Source organism: Semicossyphus pulcher, unplaced genomic scaffold, assembly GCF_022749685.1.
Source record: "Semicossyphus pulcher isolate SPU_LCO1_2020_fin unplaced genomic scaffold, fSemPul1.0.p SCAF_8, whole genome shotgun sequence".
Taxonomy (NCBI): Eukaryota; Metazoa; Chordata; class Actinopteri; order Labriformes; family Labridae; genus Semicossyphus; species Semicossyphus pulcher.
The window spans coordinates 22,433,944-22,453,927 of NW_027211759.1; the positions used below are offsets into that span (position 1 = coordinate 22,433,944).

The window sequence follows — 19,984 nt, forward strand, 5'->3', positions numbered from 1 at the left end:
GCACAGTATTTGAAAACTTTTTGTTCTGCTATATTTATTGCAATTTAAAAAAATACAGGAAATTGTACCAGGAAGTGTATTTTCATATACATATAAACAATTAATAATCATACTTTTTTTAAATGTGGAACTTTTAAGTCTATTTTGCTCTAACAAAAGAACACCCCTCTCCTACTTTTAACACACCTGGTTCAGCAACTCTGACACACTCCTGAAAAAGTAGAGAGTTCAGGCGAAGCAACACGTTTCCTTATGAGATAAATATAAAAAGACTTGTGAGTCTTAGTTGCTTTACTCAGACGGTATATCATCTACCATTTCTAACAATGTTTAAAGGTGGGGGTATTATGCTAATTTCAAGCTTCACATGTCACTCTGTGATACCTGTGGAGTAGCTTAGCATAATTTACAGCTAAAAAAATAATTTTTCTCACGCTGTTGTTCTGTGCAGGCCCTCATATAGCCTCAGCCTGAAACGACTCAGATCTGTCTCTTTTTAAAAAAAACCACCCCTACAAGCCCACTTTCTTCTTATTGGCCAGCTCTCTGAAACCTGCTGAGGCTGCACTTTGTGATGTCACAAAGTGCAGCGTGTAAAAAAATCTGTGAAACCTGGCGTTCACAGCAGCCTGCAGACTGAACTGAGAAGCCTGGGGATTACTCCAACATACTTTTTACCTACAGATTTGAAACTTCACCCATCTTTACTCTGGACATCCAACATTGTAACATTATATATATATATGTCTTAAAATGTGAAACAGCATAATACCGCCTCTTTAAATGTATGTTTAATTAGCGTGATCAGCCACGTGAACTTTTAGAAACGAAAGCTCACCGTATCCTACTTCCTGTTGGCACACACAACCTCACACCGTGTGTGCGCTGCAGCTGTAGTAAACACAAAGTAAACACAACACGGCACATCCGCTCTGTGAACGATTGCAGGCAGGTGACGCACAGACGTCGTATTGCACGATATATCGTTCAGCCCTATTAGCTATTAAATTTAGCCAATACTGATAAAAGATATTTAAAGTTAGCTTTGAATGCTTTGTCAGCTTCAGCGGCTTATTTACTCATTATATAGACTTTTCCATGAAGGTAAAATGTCTTTATTCAACATAAAAGCCTGTCAGTTTATCCGTTTCTTCAATGAAATAAGGTTTAAATGTGACGGTAGAGGATAATATCTAAGTCCAAACAGGAAACACAGAAAATGTGGAGTCTTTAACCCTCATCTTTTATCCATCCGGTCTTGTCTTCTGCCGGCTGTCTGACCTGTACTCCCCTCAGAGGTTTTCCTCCTCCAGTAGCTGCATCGCGCTGGAAGCCGGAGCGGACTGACTCATATATCAGAGGGAGTGTGCGCAGCAGAGCAGGCTCTACAGATTAGAGGTGAGAGGAGTGTGCGGCTGATTTATTACCGGCCGTTAGCTGGTTAAATGAGGCTAAGTGAGCCGGCCAGCTCATGGAGGTGAGATGGAAGAGATTAGCCTACATAAAGAGCGATGGAGGAAAGAGATGTGTGACTCCTGACCTCCTGTCTTTTGAATACTGTTTCACTTTATCTCCTTCGTCCTTCTTCTGCTCTGCTTCTCTGGCCTCCTCGGGTCCTCACTGCAACTCTCCCATGCTGCCTCTGCAGAGCAGCGCTGGTTGCGTTAGTCTGTTTGAGAAGTGGCCAACAACCTTCTCTGTGTCGTCTCATTATTATACAACAAGTCAGTGCTCGTCATTGTCATTGACTGTGTTGCAGCTTTACAGCCCTGAGCGTGGCTCGGTCACGTTCACATAACTACTACACCACATGTCGTGACATATCTATTTTTAAGAGTGCAGCAGAAAAGGTTTCATAAGAGAAGGACTCGATTTAAATGTTTCTGTGTTAACGTTGCTTGTTGACAAGTTTTTATTTGAGCAACAACAAGTAATCACAAAGAGCTGCAATGATTGCAACACCAGCAGTTTGTTTCCCAGATGTGAGGTTTTACTGCTTTTTTAATAGTTATGTAAATAACACAATAAGCTATTTAGATTAGGGGTGCGATAAAACAGGGATACAGCAATATATCTTGAGCAATACAATTATCGATAGGCTGGCGCCAAATATCGGTATATAAATTTACAAATATATGTTGGGCCAAACAGATTTCCGCTATCGTGATATTATCATTACCGTGGGCCACATATAGCGTCACATATTATATGTATTGATGTTTCTGTAGCGTTATAAGCATTAGTTATGAAAAAAGCAGCACAGGTCTTGAGTTTATTACAAAATATGGGGTGGCTATGGCTGGAGGTAGAGTCAGTCACAGGGTTGCCAGTTTGATCCTTGTCCACATGTCAAAGATGTACTTAAGCAAGACCTCAGGTTTGGTGTATTCACCATATTCACAGGGTGGCCATTTGCCTCTGACGTCACGCTCAGGGTTGGAAGCTCAAATGCTGTAATGTCGTTCGTCTTCGTGTAAGTTTGAAAGTTGTATGAACTCATTAATAATCATATGATGTCATTATCATTTCACTGTTTCTTAATTGATCAGCAACTGAAAAGGCAATAGATAGTTACAAATCTTGAGGCCATATTCAAGTAAAAACAGTATTTGTGATAACCAATTAGCCATGTCAGCAACAGTTAACTTAATGTTAGTATTCAAAGATTTCCAAGCTAACATTATCTTTTAACAGTGTTTCATGATAAAACAAGAAAGATGTAAGCTCCTAGCATACATTACTGTTACCAGTTGCAGGACTAGCATATTAGTTAGCAAGCTAGGTAAACTATGCTAACTTGTAAGCCAGATAATAAGAAAAAGTGTAAATTCCTAGCTAGCATGAACTTTAGCTAGGAGTGTATGCCTTTCCTATCACATCCTGTAACACTATCGAATGGTAATGTTAGCTAGGAAGTTGCTGTATGCTTAGCCAATGTCTAACAGTATCTAACTGTTTATTAATTGTCATTTCCAAACCTAAAATACAGCAGTACATCTTAAACCTTTTAAAATCCACATTTGAGCTTCCCCCCTCAGTGTGATGTCACTGAAAAATGGCCGCCATGTTAAGAACGTCAACTGGGGCACTCAGGAGTAACACATTAAAAAGGAGGTAGAAATATAGTTATTCTGATGTTCATCCAAAGTAAGTATCAGGTTATTAAAACACTTGATCCTACATGTCCAACAATGCAACTCAATTCCATCTTTCATTGGACTTCCCCTGCATGAATTCCTTGTAACACATTAAGCACTCGTGACCTTCCTGACTCCACTTCAAAAGCAGGATTCGACACCAGCGACAGATAGAAATAGTTGCAGTCTATCTCTGTCTTTCAGTGAGTCTATATGTGTGCAAACTGAGATGCTAGATTTCACTGTTTAAGCTCCTCAACCTTTAGACCATGTGTCTAAAGGTTGTTTGCACGTTTGTCTCGGTTTGAGTGAGAGAGAACAAGCGAGAGACATTCCCCACATCCGTTTCCTCTCATAGAGGAACTGTAGGTCAGGGGCTTTTGGTTCGCTCTGGTGAGTTAATGTGTCGCTCAGGGGCGGGGGGGGGGCCGCGCAGGCAGATGGGACGTTTCTCATAATCACTGTGGATTTACATGCAGCATGGTCGAGGTGGCAGCGACTCTGTTAAGTGAAGGAACCTTTAGCCTTGTTGCTTTGTGTTTGATGATTTTTTAATGAGGTTTGGTGCAGTTTGCGGCTCATGAGTCTTGTTTTTTTTTGCCCTGCCCTTCCCCTTTTTCATTTTCGTTATTACAGTTTGTGCTCTGCCTGCAGGTTCGCCTGTCTGGCCTGGGTGTGTGTCCTCGTGTACACCTGTATCCTCGCTCTGTTTGCATACGGCCTCGTGTTTGGCTCTTGTGTGTGTGTGTGTGTGTGTGTGTGTTATGCCTTTATCTCCCTCTCTGCCCCACCCTGTACTGTAACACGCTCTCCTTTCCTCCTCATTGTTCTGCCTCTCCGCCAGGCCAGGGAGTCTGGGGCAGGAGCTTGCAGGAAGTCCTCGTCACTCGTTGGGCTGAAGGGAGAGCAAACAGCGAGATGCACAAACACAGGAAGTGCTGCTTTCCTAATTTGGGCTCCAGCTGGGTGTCTTTCACTCTGCCCGCAGAAAGGGGAGCTCTGTCTCTAACTATACGTGTCTTTCGGTCTCGGTCATCTCGCTAAGTTGACGTGTCCCTTTACTGTCAGTTATATACCCAACCTAACTCTGAATGAGTTACTGCTAATTAGCCCTTGTGGCCATATTTATATCAAAGTGGCCTCTGGGAAATTCAGAAAAAGGAACAGGAAATGGATTACAACGTCTCCATCAGTTATAAGTAATAACAATTTTAGGTGGACTTTTCCTTTAATACTCTTATTGCAACAGTTTAAAGTTTAAACTTTATTAACACATAAATTCTTCATCCTTCTTCTCTGATTTGCTCGGAGCAGCTGACCCCGCCATATTACTCCTTTCTGCCTTTTATTACAGTGAGGCCTTCACTGGCGCTGGTATATTAGAGTTATCTGTCTGCACTGCATCTCAAGCAGCTGAAAGGTGAGCTGCTGTGGTCAGAGGTGGTTAGAGGTCACCGCTCTCTCCACAGACTGGATGATGCTCATGCACACTACTGCACATACCTGCTGTTGCATAACGCCTAGAAGCTGAGTGCACACTTACTTCATCTGTGTGTGAGTGCATATGCATAGAAGTAAGAAGTGTCTCCACTGCGGGGATTAGCTACCTGGGCGAGGCCTATTTTTCTAGCTTCAGCTAAGAGCTGCTGCGACATGCTCCCTGCGTGCGTCACACCCTCTCTGTGGTGTTTTTATACAACCACCACGAGTCTGAAGATTTGAATACATTAAGAGGAATGTCACTCCCCACTTTCACGTCTTTTGTGTGTGGATCTAAGTCCCTCACAGCGTGCTGCTGTCAGGCTCAGCTCACAGCTCAGTGTTTGGTTCTGCGGATCAGAAAGGGTCACATCAACGCTGCTGAACAAACAGTTGAGAAAATGATCTTTAATGTGTGTTTTTTTATGATGGTTTGGTTGCTGTTTTTGGTAATAAAAAGGCACATGTTGTAGTTTGCAGATTATAGTTAATTATGATTCATTATCATTACTCATTACTTTTCCTTAGGTGCATTCAATTGCTTAGATAGAATCACCTGGGGCAATTGCAATTCATGCAGTCCGTCTGCATCCTCAAGGACATTTCCCAAATGTCTGTTCTTTTTAGTAAACATGTTAAAGCAGCCTACTGACCCCATAGCTCCCAGTGGCCTTTAAAATCATTGAAAGTCAGTGTGTTTTTTTTAAGAAGAACTTCTAAAACACACTGACAGATCGTCATTCACCTCAGGCTGCCTTCTTGCACTAGCTTGTAGTCAAGTCGTCAAGATTTCAGCTTACCATTCTGATACCTCCTGGTGATTCTGGATCGTACATATAAGGCCGAATAACCGATCCTAGAGCGGCCATGTTTTCTACAACTTTGGAGTGACAGTGCAGTGCGGTCACACCAAATACTGTCAGCCAATCGTGGCTAAGGGTTAACCTTTGAATGGCAAAAAGGCTTGTTTGTTTCAGGAGGAAGGAGAGGCTCCCAAAAATAATTAAATTAAAATATGTATACAATTTTTAAAATGAAACAAACTTTACCAACGTGATTCAAACACACATTAGAATAACAAAAGATTGCACAGCTAAAATATGTCCGCTTTAATACATCTTAACTCTTTAAACCTCTGACGCACATTTGCATTGATTTAGCCCAAATTTTAGCAATGAGCTAAAAAAGACCCTGGCATTTTTGTTGTTTGACTGCATCTAGGGAAAACATCCTCTGATTCTGATGAAGCTGAAAGGGATTCTATTAAACACAATGCAACAAAAATGACCTTGAAAGTTATTGAAATGTCCTAGCAGTCATGTCCTGGTGTGTTTTGGAGCCTTTTATGGACAGTTGAAGAGGAAAAAACATAAGGTTTCCTTATCCTTTTCAGTCTCTGTTGTTAGATATTATGAACCTCGCATATAAATAAAAAAAAGTCGACCTTCAGCCCTGCTTTGACATCAGGAAGAGGAATAGCGCCACTGTAAACTGAATTATGATGATATTTCCTTTAACCACAAGAGGGCAGCACAACACCAGTTCACATGACTGTCCTGTGGAAAGGAGCTGCACCTGGGGAAAAAATGCTTACCTGTCAGCAGTTGGGTAACTTTGTTTGGTCAGTTGTATTGATTTTAGCAGGTCATATGAGTTCACTATTTCCCAAGAGTGGTGCGTAGTAAGCTCTGTATGAGTGAGACAGGAAGTGCTCCAAAAGAGAAGAAGAAGAAAGAAAGGAGTCAGATGATGGCAGAGAGAAGATTAAAGTAGGAAGAGTTTGGAAGAGAGAGAAAGCGAGAGGGTGATCCAATGAGCATGAAATCAGATCTTGTTGTTGCATAATCATTGCTTGCAGCCCTTCCCAGCATGCACTGGGCTCAGTCAGCTCCAGTCCAGTATCACATGACCGTATCAAGCGGCTGCAGTATTAAACCAGCAGCACCAGTCCAGCAGCAGCCAGAGGCACAGATCAATAGTTCTGTTCTTCTCTCTGCGGAGGCATGCTCTTTTATTTCTTCTTCTTTGTATGATTTAAATTAAAGTAAGTGGGTGATTTGTTTTTCTAAAATGAATCCACGTCTGACTATTTGAATATTCAAATCCTGGTTTAATGGCCGTTTCTTCCTGCAGTCATTCAATGCTAAAGAAACACTGATGCTTCTAAGGTTTTCCACCAACATGAAAACCTCTCTGTGGGATTTATCTTTCCTCACTGCATGTTTGCTTTGAGGAAAAAGCCCACAAGCTTGTGAATGTATTCTTCTGATCTCATATTTATTCAGCCAGAAACCTACCCCAGTGGTTTCTGCTACCACTGCAGGCCTTACTTCTTCTTCTTCCATTCATCACATGCCCTCAATATCGTCCACATACCAGTAATACCAGATGTCACTGAGGCCTCAGCGCTGCTCTCCTTCTCCATCCTTCCTTTGTCTTATATTTTTTTGATCTTCCATCCTCACCTCCTCCCTCCCATCGCCGCTGCAGAGCCTTTATTCACATGCCAGTAATACCAGACTGCATACCAGTAACCGGGACATCAGCGCCTGCCTACACCTCCACCTGCTGCCTTTCTCTCATCACTGCTCCTCAGCCCCGGAGGAAGAATGAGAAAATTGGAGATGCTGGGCTGATATTCAAACATGAGTAGTGCTGCATTACTTTTTATTAACAGTAGGTGGCATCATAGTTTCACCACCCTCAGCAGCTCCTCTTACCAGTGCTTCATCTTTGAGTTGTTAGGAGTGCACTTAAACAAAGCTGTCCATTATGACTCCACTGTAATGGGATGGATGTGGTGAACAGTTGAATCCCTTTATTTAGAGGTAGGGTTGTTTTTGTTACGTTGGTTAAAATTCTCTAAGAAACGACAATCAATAAATAAAAATCCAATGTGTGTTGCAGTAGCAAGACAGCAATCAGTCTGAATTAAATGATTGAGAGCCTTCCTTTTTACATGCACACACTGCCCATGCAATCATTGCCCATTAGCAGCTAGTTGCCCACCACTGAAAGGAAGAAAAGGTAGTTTGCTCAGTTAATCGATGGACTCCTCTAAGGGAGGCAGAGCACTTTATAGGTGTTGGGGGAGTCTCCTCAAATTTTTTCAACTGAATACTTAGAGAAAAAAAATTGCAAGATAAAGGAAGTTTTTCAAAGTTGCCTACCTGAGCCGTTACTATCATTTGATATTTTATGAGGAGAATCAGGAAACAAGATTAGAGCAAAAAGCAACTTTATGTAGAATTTGACCCTGTTTTATTTTTTGAAGAGTAGAACAACCTTCTTCATGATCCTTTAATACAGAGGGAATTATTGAGGATTTATTTTACTTACGACACGATTATGTTGCCGGTTTAGCTCAGCAGTTAAATCGTACCATGTACAGAGGCAGTAGTCCTCGATGCGGCAGCCCGGGGTTCGACCCGTCACCTGTCATCTCTTCCCCTGTTTCCAACACTATCCACTGTCCACTCTCTCAGTAAGGCACACTATCAAAAATATATATATATGGTTTTGTTTTTAGATTAATAATTTGCAATTTCTTTTCAGTAAAATTGTAAAGAAAAAAGCTGCTGTGAGGAACTTTTGGTTTGTGTTGATTTTGGCGCCCCCTGTGGACAAAGCAGTGCCTCTAATCTCTTTGCTGATTTTGTCCTGTTCATGCTTAAGTGGTGGATTTTAACAATCTCAGCCTGCTTTCTTTAACATTCATATGTATCACTCACTTTAAATTTTTGACCTGGAAAATGTAAACAAGGGCAGTGTGCGGTTAATCGTTTGGTCTGACACCTACCCCCAACCAGCAGTTTCAGGCATTAAAAATAACTCTAAAGTGAAATAATCACTCTTGTGGCTGATGGTCTGGTTTATTTTTGTCGGTCAGAGTTTTCCAGGGTGGCAATCAGTCAATCAATTCAATTTATAACTACAGAAGGCTCAGAAAGGCAGCAAATATTAACGGTAGAGAGGCTGTTCGAGGGGAAAAACACTTGAATGATCAATCAGTTATCAAAAAGTTGCAGATGCATTTCATTTGATCGACGTATCCAATCCTCAACAACTTATTTCAGCTCTGAAGAACCTTACTGTTCTCACTGATGGCCACCGCTGCCCTCTCCTCATGAGATTTGTTCAGTGGCAAAATAACACCGACTAATAAAGAACAAATGGTTATTTTTCTTCCGCAAGCGAGATGGTTTTCCAAAGCTGGCTCCGAGCTTCGCATTCTCAGCGTGCCTGTGCGGTGATCAGTTCATGGGTAAGGTTGCATTTCATTTCCTGGAATTTGAATGGAAACCAAAGCTGTCCAGATACAGAAAGATAACACTGATTGAGGGCAGAGCCCAGAAACACCCAGACATAACATTTGCCTTTGGAGGGCATCCACGAGACACATGAGAAAATATAAACATCACTGTTATTTCCACCATTAATTACTACTTCAACTCCCATGAGCCTCTTTATGCTAGGAGACCAGTACCAGGCTATTAATGTCAGCTTTGGGTGACAGATGATGTAGAGTATAGAGCACCATATATATGGACAGAGAGAGACTGACCCACTGAGGTACCTATAAGGTGAGTTATAGAGGTGTCCCATCTCTATAGGCCAGACTGTATGTGCAAGACGAACACACAGACAGACTGACGGACCCCTGGCGTCGCCCTGCCTGGCTGTATATATAGGCCCTTTCATACTGCTGCCCTTGGCCTGACTCCAGCTCACATATACCTCTGACTGTGCTCTGTGTGTGTGTTTGTTTGTGTGTGCTGAAACATATTTAGGGAGTGGGAGTGACAGTAAAACAGTAAGCTACTGCTACTTGGCCGCAGGACCCTGTATACGTTAAATTGCAAAACACACACACAAACATAAGAGTGGTTTCGTAAGGTTGATCTTTTTTCTGCGTTACAGTGTGCGTGCGTGTGTGCGTGTCAGTATCTACTCTGTTCTCAGGAACTTGGCACAAGCACTGACATGGTCTCTCTAAAGCTCTCTATCATGCGTGCATGCTGGAGCCACATTAGGCCTGTGTGTGTGCGTGTATGGACTGCGGTCCAGCGTTTGCCTCTGTGCAGTGTATTCCTGGAAAACCTGTGTAGGAGTGGAGGGGCCATGGCTATTCCTCAGACGCACCACAGCCAGCGACGAGGACTGTTTTCTGGAAGCTTCCCCGTCACTTGGAACAAAAGAGTTTATAAGCTTTTTTATTTTCCCCTGAGTATCAACACCTTCAGAGAGCTTCCTTTTCAGACGAAAAAAGGAGGACGCAGCATCTTTTGACGCCATTAGTATGCACGGACACACATCAAAAGTTCACATCATTCTTGCACAACATGCACCAGGAGGAGGAATGCAGGGAGGATGGACAGAGGGAAGGAAAAGAGGGGCTCATGATGCGAGGGAGGGATGCATGCAAAACAGGCTTGTATAGAAAAAAGGCTTGCGAAAGAGGCAAGAAAGCTCAAATTAGCTTAATGAAGGAGGCTCCAAAAAGGAGCAATAAAATCAAGGGTAGTTAAGGTGCAGGCGATGAATAAGTGCAGGAAGGAGGAATGGATTGAGACTGAATAGGAGGAGGAGAGAGGAGGGGGGTTGTTTTTGAACTGCATCAATAAAGCTCAAGCTAATTGTGCCTCTGTGCTCTGCAGTCTTCACACTCTTTTCTTTTGAATCCCAAGTCTTCTCTGCCCTGTACCCTCCAGAGTCCTCCTCCTGCCTCCTATCCTCCTCCTCCTCCTCTTCTCATCCCTCCAGTGGCTGTTGTGTAACTCTGCAGTGACTGACTGAGCAGCAGCAGCAGCAGCAGCAGCAGCGGTGGTGGTGGTGGTGGTGCGATTGATCAGCAGTTCTTGTGCCAGGCTGCACTTATTGTAATAAACGAGCTCGGAGCCATTGAAACCAACACTGAGTGCTTTTGCAGGAGTACAGGAATCACAGACACACACACACTCACACACACACACACACACTGCACCGCACTCCCATGATGTAATGCTGAATAACCCTGGATGCTCTTTAACTTACCGCTCGCCCGGATTCATCATTTTGTACTCTTCCCTCGCGACTTGTACACAGTAAAGTTAATGAGACGTTTTATATTGTTTTTATTAAAGAGTTTTTCAGTGGACATCGTGCTCGGGAATTATTAAACTGGACGTTTTCCCCTAAGATGAACTGGAAATACCATTTAATTAATCTCTGTACCTATTTTCATGGAGATAATTTAGTGAAAAGTAGTTCCTTTTTATTCTTATTTTTATGGATGCACGATACTATCGGCGCATTATCGGTATCTGCAGATAATGGCTTGAAAATGACATATTGGCATCGACAGATGTGTCATTTTTCTGCTAATATTTTCTGTCAATAAAACAACGCTTTAATAATGCCTTAATGCACTATGATTCCCTAAAAAAGCTTGACGTAATGCTACGACATTAACTCGGCATGAGTGTGCGAAGTTATCAACAAATAAAGACTAAAAAGTCACAGAAACTCGAGCCAATAAATAGAAGTTACACAACTTTCACAACTCTTAACTAGCTAATAGTTAGCTCATATTCTCGTCATTTTACCGGACTTAACAACATCAAACACGCCGAAAATACACTTGCGGCTGAAGCCGACACTAACAGAGTGTGACATAAACATCAGTGCAAAACTAACTTACATATTCATGGACGCACACACGATAAAAAGAGTCCATCAGCGATCACTGATGTCTCCGTGGTTGGTGCAGTAAAGAAGTCCGGGCATGTGTTTAGGGGGCATGCTGCATTCAGGTGCACTCAGAAACGTGAGCGATCAGACACGTGACATTTTGTGCAACGCCTCTTCCTTCAAGCATGAAGAAGGGTGCAAGATGTCTGCAGTATAGCAGTCTTTGGCCACTACAATAAGAGTAGGCATGATGTCAATTCCACTACAGGGGAGACTTGATGTTCTCCGCTATTAGGTGGAAAAAAACGTGCGTAATATATCGGTATCAAAATCGCCAAAAAGGGTTGGAAAATATCGGCATATCGGCAAAAATTCCAATATCGTGCATCCTACTCAGTTTTCCTTCCAGATACCTGATAAAATTTATCAGCCTTTGTTGTCTGTTCCTCTTTCCATCCATCCAACCTGTCTCCTCTTTTTTAATCTACAACCAAACAAATCCAAGCTTGACAAAACAAGAGCTTCGCCTCACCTTAGCTGTATCTAGTGTACACACACAAACACAAACCCTGGATCGCACGGTTCCCTCGGGGCATGAATACACACTCAAGGCTGCTGGCTGGAGGGAGGCGGCCAGCTGCAGCGATAAAGATCACACTTTATCACTGTAAAACCATTTCAGTGTCACCTCTGTGTCTGCACAAAGTCACTTTGAGTTCCCACGCCTGTCATTTACTCCATGTTTTAACATTCCCACAACCTATTTTGTTGTCAGTTATCGCTGTTTGTCTTGAGAGGATGCTGAAAATGCTGCATAGCATGCATATTAGTCACTAGCCAGCGGTGATTGTGGCTCATTGTTTTTGGTCACTTGGTCATTGTCCTTACAGCAGCACCTGGTGTGAGGTCAATAGTTCATTAGTGCAGTATGAAGTAGGCAGTTTCATCTTCATTACCACGAAAACAACCCCATGGAAAATCAAGTATAATTCATAATGTCTTTCTTTAATTAAAACACACCCTCTATTGATCTATGCTGATTTGAGCCAGTAATGTGTGCTAACTTTCCAAAAAAAAGCCCCAATTATGCTCCTAGAGTTTAACCATGTTTTACAACTTCTGTGTCATGACATGTAAAATAAGTATGTGTGTGTTTGCCTGAGAAAGACACAACCACACACACCAGGAAAGGCCACCTTAGATTTAAATTGCATTAATGGCTCCTCAGCCCTATTCTTAGCCTTAAATCTGTCTCACCCTTCAGGCGTTGACAGGAGCTGCGTTGTGTTGGTGGAGTCTGGTTTGTGTTCAGCATATGGAGGAATAATATGTGTGTGTGTGTATATATAGCTGCTCAGATAGGAAACGCTGCTGAAACACGAGAGCCACCTCAGGACTATGGATGGGAAGAAGGAAGCCAGCTCGCATCGATAACAATTTTCATAAATGTGCCACCGGATTGTACTTTTCTTGTTCGTGTTTTTCCCGTACATAGACGTCGCTTTAGTTCGGTTTTATGAAGCCGAACCAAGCCGGAGGAGGGGATGAAGATGTGGCCACGCTGAAAGAAAAGCTTCAAGTTTCATATGGGTGTTTTTTTCTGTGTTGGGGAGTTAGCGCGCGGTGGTTTACGTCAGCGCGGCTGTGGACACAAAGCCGACCCAGCCTCAACCAGACTCCGTGTAGAAATCACTTCATTTAGTCCAACTCGCATCGCTCCGGTATGTCAGCGATACGAGCTCCTTTTTGTGTTTTAATCGAAACGCCTGCAGCCTGAAGACTCGTTAACCCTGCCCCACGGAAACTAAACCGAGGGGGGGACCAAAGGAGGAGGAGGAGGAAGAGGGAGGTCTGGGAAGAAACGATAGAAAGATAAAGAGAAAGGTATTGGAGGAGTGAGAGAGGACTGCGAGGAGCGACTCCGTATTGTTCCGCGTGTGTTTGCTCTGCAGCCGTCCACAGAGAGAAAGAGACACGGTGGGGTTCGTTTCTTCCGAGGTGCGACAAAAAAGCTGAAACACCGTCAATTCTGGATTTCTTTATCCGCTTCCTGTCGTCCAGGATGAGGTTTAAAAGGAACGGGTCCTATACGCTGAATAGGTAAGAGGCTGCTGTAATGTAGCTGTAACTTACTTGTGTATTATTCATATGAAAAGGAGGGAGGGGGGAGTTATAGAGGGAGGTTTTGTTATATGCTGAGCTCATAAATCACTTCACTTTCTCTGTTATATTTCCAGGAAGGCTCACAGTGACTTTATAGTCTCTTTATGGCACTCTGTGGTATTTCTACAACATAATATCTTACAATGACGCTTCAATTCTGCTATAGGAGACTTAAATGAAACATTACACTAGCAATGTTATGCACACAAATGATCCCCAGGCTAGTTCTTTGGGTGAATTTAAAAGTCTTTCATTTTGACTCATTTGAAGCAACATGCCCAGTGAACACTTGATTACAGCTAAAAAGACACTAATTATATGTCAATTCCCTCCAAAGACCCCAGATTTCACCAGTGTGTCGCCCACGTGTTGTTCAAATGAAGCTGGATCGGGAGAAACCTGTCCGTCTCGCTTTAAGGGGGGGGTGGGCGCACTCTTTTGTTTCCTCTCTTCTAATAAGGAAAAAAGCAAAATGATCTCTCCCCTTTCTCCTCATTTCCCCCCTCTCTCTCTCCCTCTCTCTCCCTCTTTAGCTCTCTCATTTTCCCCTCCACAGAAATACCCCCTCTTTGCCGTCCCATCACCTAGCAACTTTGTGTAGCAGTGTGACTGATGTTCACCCTAACCCACTTTCCCTCAACATGATTCCCAACGGCCTCTATTCACATCCTGGCGTTTGTAAAACCCGGTCACGAGTCCGGTCTTTCCTCTGCCCAGTGGCCCGGTCTCCCTGCCCTCATTGTGTTATCTCTCCAAGTCACAAGTTTATACGAAGGGGGGAAAAAACAGTTTGTCTCTCTGCCATCTGCAGACCGTGTCACACAGAATCCAGCCCATATGACTGCTACAGCGGATGTCTCGCTTTTAGTGCTCGTCTGGATTTTATGATAACGTCTAAGAACTCGAATGACCCGAAAGATCTTGTTCATATTGTTGAAATTGACACATGATTTACAGGCAGTTTCACTTCTCACACTTTCCCTCCGCCACTCCTTTTCCCCTTCCCCTTATATGAAGGCATAACGGCCTTCCGCTGTACTTGAAACACACAAAATACCCACTTCCTGTCTTTTAGGACGTGAAACACAAAGGGAGCTAATGAGTGGCAAACACCCACTTCATCACACGGAGGAACATGCGAGAGCGATATTGTCGCCGTGCGCCCCTCCTCCCCTTTCTGTTTTCACTTAGGAAGTGTGTGGTGATACTTCATTGTGTGAGCGAGGGTGTCACATGTGTGCTCTGTTGCTTGTGTGTGTGCAGGTGAGAGGGATGAGGTAATTAAACAGTGAAAGGGGAGGCCTGTTGGTTGCAGCTCCTGGTGACAGGCCTCCAGGGAGGAGAAGGAGAAGGAGCAGGCAGGGGGGATAGTTTGAGGAGGAGGAGGAGGAGGGAGGGATGACGTCATGGGATGTAAAAAGTGCTTCGCTGCTGTGCTGCAGTTCGTCTTTGTCATCTTTTATCTCCGACAGAAGCAGCAGAGGAGGGAGGAGGTGCAGCGTTGTCCTGCGGTGTCGTCTGAAGTTGTGTTAGGTGAAGATATCTAATGTTAAATCTGCCTCTCTCTTCAGGAGCTCTTTGATTTCTTTTTGCTCTTTGTGTCCGAATAAGAGCGGTTGATACACATCTCCTGTCATCTGAAGGTGACACTGCCTGTGTCATCTCCATCGTTTTTTCTCGACAGGCTGCAGATTCTTTGTCTCCTGCACAAAGCGAGCGCTGGCCTGTTTGACTTTGAGCGCCAGTCCTCGGCTGCCTTCGTCACGGCCGCTTAATCTTCTGCCAGTCGAGTCCAGCGCTCGCTGCAGCCTTCGATTACAGCATCACCTGACCACTGCAGTCCTCGTGTGCTCACTGACTGACTGTGTTATGATCTGTAAATGAGGAAGTGAACTGCAGAGGGCAAAATAAAGCGACTGCTCTTATTAGAGTCTGATTCATGGGCCTTTTACATCCCTCTCTCCTTGTCCTTCACCCTATATGCCCACACCATAACAACAGCGCTCTGCAGTGATTGGCTCGCTTCCTGGGGGCTTGTCGTTGCGCACTAGCCCCTCCCATCCAGTACCTCTGCATCATTTGTGAATGAAGAGTCACTGTTATTGCACAAGAGTGTACAACAGTTAACCTGCATCATTTTTAGTCCCTCCTCAGTGTTTGTTTAAGAGTTGAAAATTAGCCATGTGCTGCAGTGAATAAGTCACTTCATGTGCAGAAGCATGTCAATGCTGCACCGATTAACTTTGCACAGAGGTCTGACTGCAGCTCTGATTCAGCCAACAGAGCATGTGTTTGGTCTGCATGAGCGTCGGCTGCAGATAGGATGTTTAGCCCGTGTTTAGGCTGTATACAGATGGCTGAGATTGCAGCCTCCCAGGGATCGCTCCCCCCCCCTCTCTCTCTCTTGCTGTGTCTCTCTGTCCATCTCTCTCTCCTGCAGTCCACTCTGTGCTGCCCAGCAGTCAGCAGTTTGTTTATGGGACTCTGTTTGCCAAGCTAATCTTCCCGCCTTTCAAGTGGGAGCGAACGCAAGAGAGAGAGAGAGAGAGCGCAAGAGAGAGAGGGAGGGAGAGAGAGCGAGCAAAGAGTGTGAAAGTGAGGCAGGCAGTTGCAGTAGTTGGAAAAGGAGAGAGAAAGAGAAACATGCTCAGGGAAGTGTGTCCGGACTCGTGAATGTTTTTATTTTGAAAGTGCGTTTGTTTTGGTTCGTTCGCTGAACTTCCTGCGTGCACAAGTCCGTCTGTCCGTCCTTCCTGTGTGACCTGCGTTACCTTTTTTCCGAGGCCGTTTCCGTACGATCACACAAGGTGCTATGCCGGAGCTGCTGCACCTGTAGCCGAGTTTGGAGACGTGGAGGTGAAAGGGAGAACGGGTGCTTCGCCGCTGGCCGGATGGGTGTCCTGGTGTGCTGCGACTGCTTCTTCTATCGGTAGTTAACCAAGTCGCTCATTTGTGCCTCTTTGACCTTTACTTCCTCTTCACTGCTGTTCATGATTGTTGTTGTTTACATCACACTTATTGTTTCGGCATTCTTCAGCTTACATTGTCAGACCTTCATCAACTTCTCCATCCTTCCTCCTCCCCCCCTCCTCCTCCTTCAGTCTGTCTGTTATGCTGCTGCGGTTTTGTAGGAGACATTTGAGGACAGTGCTGCTGTAGCGGGCAGAGATTCTGCTGTAGTCAGACGCACGGCGTGCCTCGACTTGTGGGAGGAGGAGGAGGAGAAGGAGGAGGGAGTTGAGGACAGAGGGACAGTGATGGCACCTAGCCAGCCTCCTATAGCTGACTGTAGGAGAGGAGAGTTGTTGGTTACAGAGTTTGTTAGGAGGGAAGGTTAGTTTGGAAGAAATGGCATGCAGCCAGAAGGCTAACTTTGCGTTCCCCCTTTGGCAGCGCTGTTTGTTTGTTTGGACACAGTGTTCCCTTCACAAGAGGGCAGAGATGTGTCCACTCCTTTTTTCTGTTTTGGTGTGTTTGCAGAGCATTGACCGAACAGACTCTGCTCTTTTTGCCTGCCTGTTTCCAGCTGAATTTACTTTCTACCTGGAATCATATGTTGGACAGACTTCGTCTGGTTATTGTGCTCTGGATTTAAGTTCTTGCAGGCTGAGCAGAAAGGCTCTGGTTCCCCTCTCTTGTGGTTGTGGGGTGATTCTGCCTGAGCTGGGCTTAACTGCTGTATAAAGTCTAAATATAACTCTCTGGTCCTCTGAGGAGCGTTTTGATGGCGAGGGTAAAATTGTAGCTTTAGCTCAGACACACTCAGAACAGCTGGATCACATTAGGGCCTCGCTGTGATTCAGAGCTCTGTTTACACTTCACTGCTTCTCTTAGTATGAATAACAGCCAGCTGGTTCTGCGTGCATGTGTGTGTCATGCATCTGCACGTGTGTTCTATACTGTAGGTTTTTGTGAAATACACAGAAGCCTTGTAAAAGCACGCCTTGAGCCAAGAGGGGTGGGACCTGGACAGCGCACTAATGTCTCATGGGCTCATTAAGCCAATATGGGCCGTCACGTCTAGCCTATTTTTAGCATTTCCTTTCCTTCTGCGTCTCCATCGGCCAATCAGGCGGCCTGGTGGTGATGTTATATGGCTTGATTGATGTGTGTTTTTGAGGCACACCCATTCAAACAGGTCCTCATTGACCTCGGCCCGGGCCAGCCCCTCGGTCCCCTGGGCTCCGGAGTTTCAGCTTTCAACAGTAGCATTGTGTTCAGTAGGAGCTACATGCCAGTGCTACGTCCAAAAGTGTCAACTCCAGTTTTGATCATCTTGGTGACTGAACAGTCTGTTATACCCCCTTCCCACCTAAATTTAGCGCGTTGACGCAGGTTTTTCAAACCCGGGAAGACCTGCTTAGAGATGCTGATTGTCTCTATTCCCATTGCCAGTGAAGTATACGTCTGTCGGGTCACTTTTCTGCTGAGTCACCGTCTGTTACAAACGCGCCCGAGATTAGCGTGTCGACACAGGTTTTGTGTTCCCATCAATGCCGATCGGAGCCGAGGTGATAATTACCCGGGTCTACTGCAGAGTCATCTGACTGCCGATTGTAACCTTTGCCATTAAGCAAAAAAGCCGGGTGCTAGCGGGTGTTAGCAGGTTTTTTGACCAGTGGGAAAAGGGCTTTATTGTATGTTTATTATCTCCGTGTACATCGTCACATGTGGCACATTGTCTCTCTCCCGCACACACAAACTTCTCAATGAATTTTCCAGGCTCTTCTCCATCTTCTCCCGAGGCAACAACAACCACCACAGATGGAGTTGAATCCCGGGTCAGCTTTAGTCTGTTTTGTGCCTTGTTTCTGGTTTTCCCCCCAACAACAACAAAACGTTGCGGCCGACTTTTCTCCATAAACAATTGCAGCAAGAATCAGGAAATCCAGTTTTCCTCTCCGCTGTGAGGTTTATTGTGTCTGCTCCCTGTGTGTATCCATGTTGACGTGTTTCTGGGAAGCGGTCACATTCAGACCTGAAGGCTCCTTGTGTGTGTTTTTTCCCCTCAATGGATCAGTTGGTGGATATTTAAAACGTGAACAATAGTCCCGAGTGTCTCGTCGTACTGTGTGTGCTGTATTAGCGGAGCGGGGCCATACTGTTTTCCATGTGTCTCTCATTAGGCTATCTTTGGCAGGCCCGGCTGCTTCCACAGAGCCGAGACGTGCAGCTCAACAAGGACGCCATTCTCCACCGACAAAACCCTGCACTCCTTCACCCTCAGCCCTGCAGACTCACTCTGCTCGTGTAGCTGCCGTCACTCAGATGGAGCTGAATTGAATCAAGCTTAAATACGGCGGTCTTTGAGGAAAGATTAGTCAACGATTTGAGCTGCAGGTTAAAGCTTTAAATGTGTACATGACCTCTCTGGTTGATTCGATTTGGTCTCTTAGTTTCCAGGGATTTCACACAGAAATATACTCTGCCTTTTCCTCCTTTTCCTGAGCTCAAATGGAGAACAGATAAACCAGCCCGAGGTGTCGGAGTTTACTCGTTCCTGTTTGTTATATTAGACTCTTATTGTGAAGGTACACCATCCAGTCAGTGCAGATAAAAGCAGTCTGTTAGTCCTGACTTGACTTGACTGACCGTCCTTCTCGCCTTTCACCTGCCCTCCAGTCCCTGCGGAGGGCAGACCTCACACACGGGGCCAGTTACATAACACGGACACTGTGCGCGTTTGTGTGTGTGTGTGTGTGTGTGTGTGTGTGTGTGTGCAGCCCAGTCCTGCTGCCTCAGGAGGAGGAGGAGAAAGAGATGGCCTTGCACTAACCTCACCTCCGCATTTAGATCCACACAGTCAGCAGAGACGCACACGCAGCCACGCACACGCTTCAATAAAAACTTTTCAGCTTCTTGCAACAGAAACAACTTTATTCACACAGACACACACTGCATGTCCATCAGTGCCGATCATACAAACTTTATGAGCAGCATAGCAGAGTAAAAGTGGTCCGTGTGTGTGGCAGCAGGTGCCCTGTAGGCATGGAAAAACTCGCAGCTCCCTAGTGGCCCAATTGGCAAGTGGAAAATGGCTTCATTGTGTGTGGCTCAGTTTGTAGGTTGTTCAGGTGGCAGGAAAAGTGTTTGAAGACCTAAACAACGGGCCGGAGGCTTGTACAGGCTGTAAAGGTGGCAGGGAAGTTGTTTGTAGCAGCTGTTACAGCAGCAGCAGCAGCGGCCCGTTGCTCGTCTGTGCTGCCTCTGGGAACAGGAGGCCCATTTGGAGGGAGACAGGAAGTGCCTGGGCGCCTCACTTCCTGTTTATGGAGTTTGTCCCAGGCGAGAGTGAGAGGGAGGGGTGCTCTGGTGCAGCCTAATTGAACAGTGAGGGGCGTTGAGTGAGTGGGTTAGCCTTCCTTTTTTTCGTCTCAAACTACAGCACACACATTTTGCCTGCATAGCTGTGTAATTGCCTCTGTGCTGCAGTGCCTTTGGCAGCTGTGCCCCTTCATTTGTTTCAATTATCTACCATCTGACACGGTGTCGTCAGAGAGGACGACAAGGAAAAGCAAACAAAGAAAGTTTAAAGT

The 19,984-nt window shown here is 44.9% G+C and overlaps 1 protein-coding gene across 3 annotated transcripts in view; it reads left to right on the forward strand.

Moving 5' to 3' along the window:
* mob2a (MOB kinase activator 2a) overlaps nt 1-19,984 on the forward strand; it is a 63,236-nt gene that overhangs the window by 15,930 nt on the left and 27,322 nt on the right. Inside the window, exon 1 of one of the 3 annotated variants that reach the window (XM_069685700.1) lies at nt 13,264-13,385. The exons of 1 other annotated variant lie outside the window; for it this stretch is intronic. In XM_069685700.1, coding sequence (XP_069541801.1) covers nt 13,348-13,385 — 38 coding nt within the window. In that variant the 5' untranslated portion in view covers nt 13,264-13,347. Of the gene's footprint in view, nt 1-13,263; nt 13,386-15,956; nt 16,378-19,984 lie in introns of those variants that run through there. One more of the 3 variants, XM_069685701.1, reaches the window with a different exon arrangement.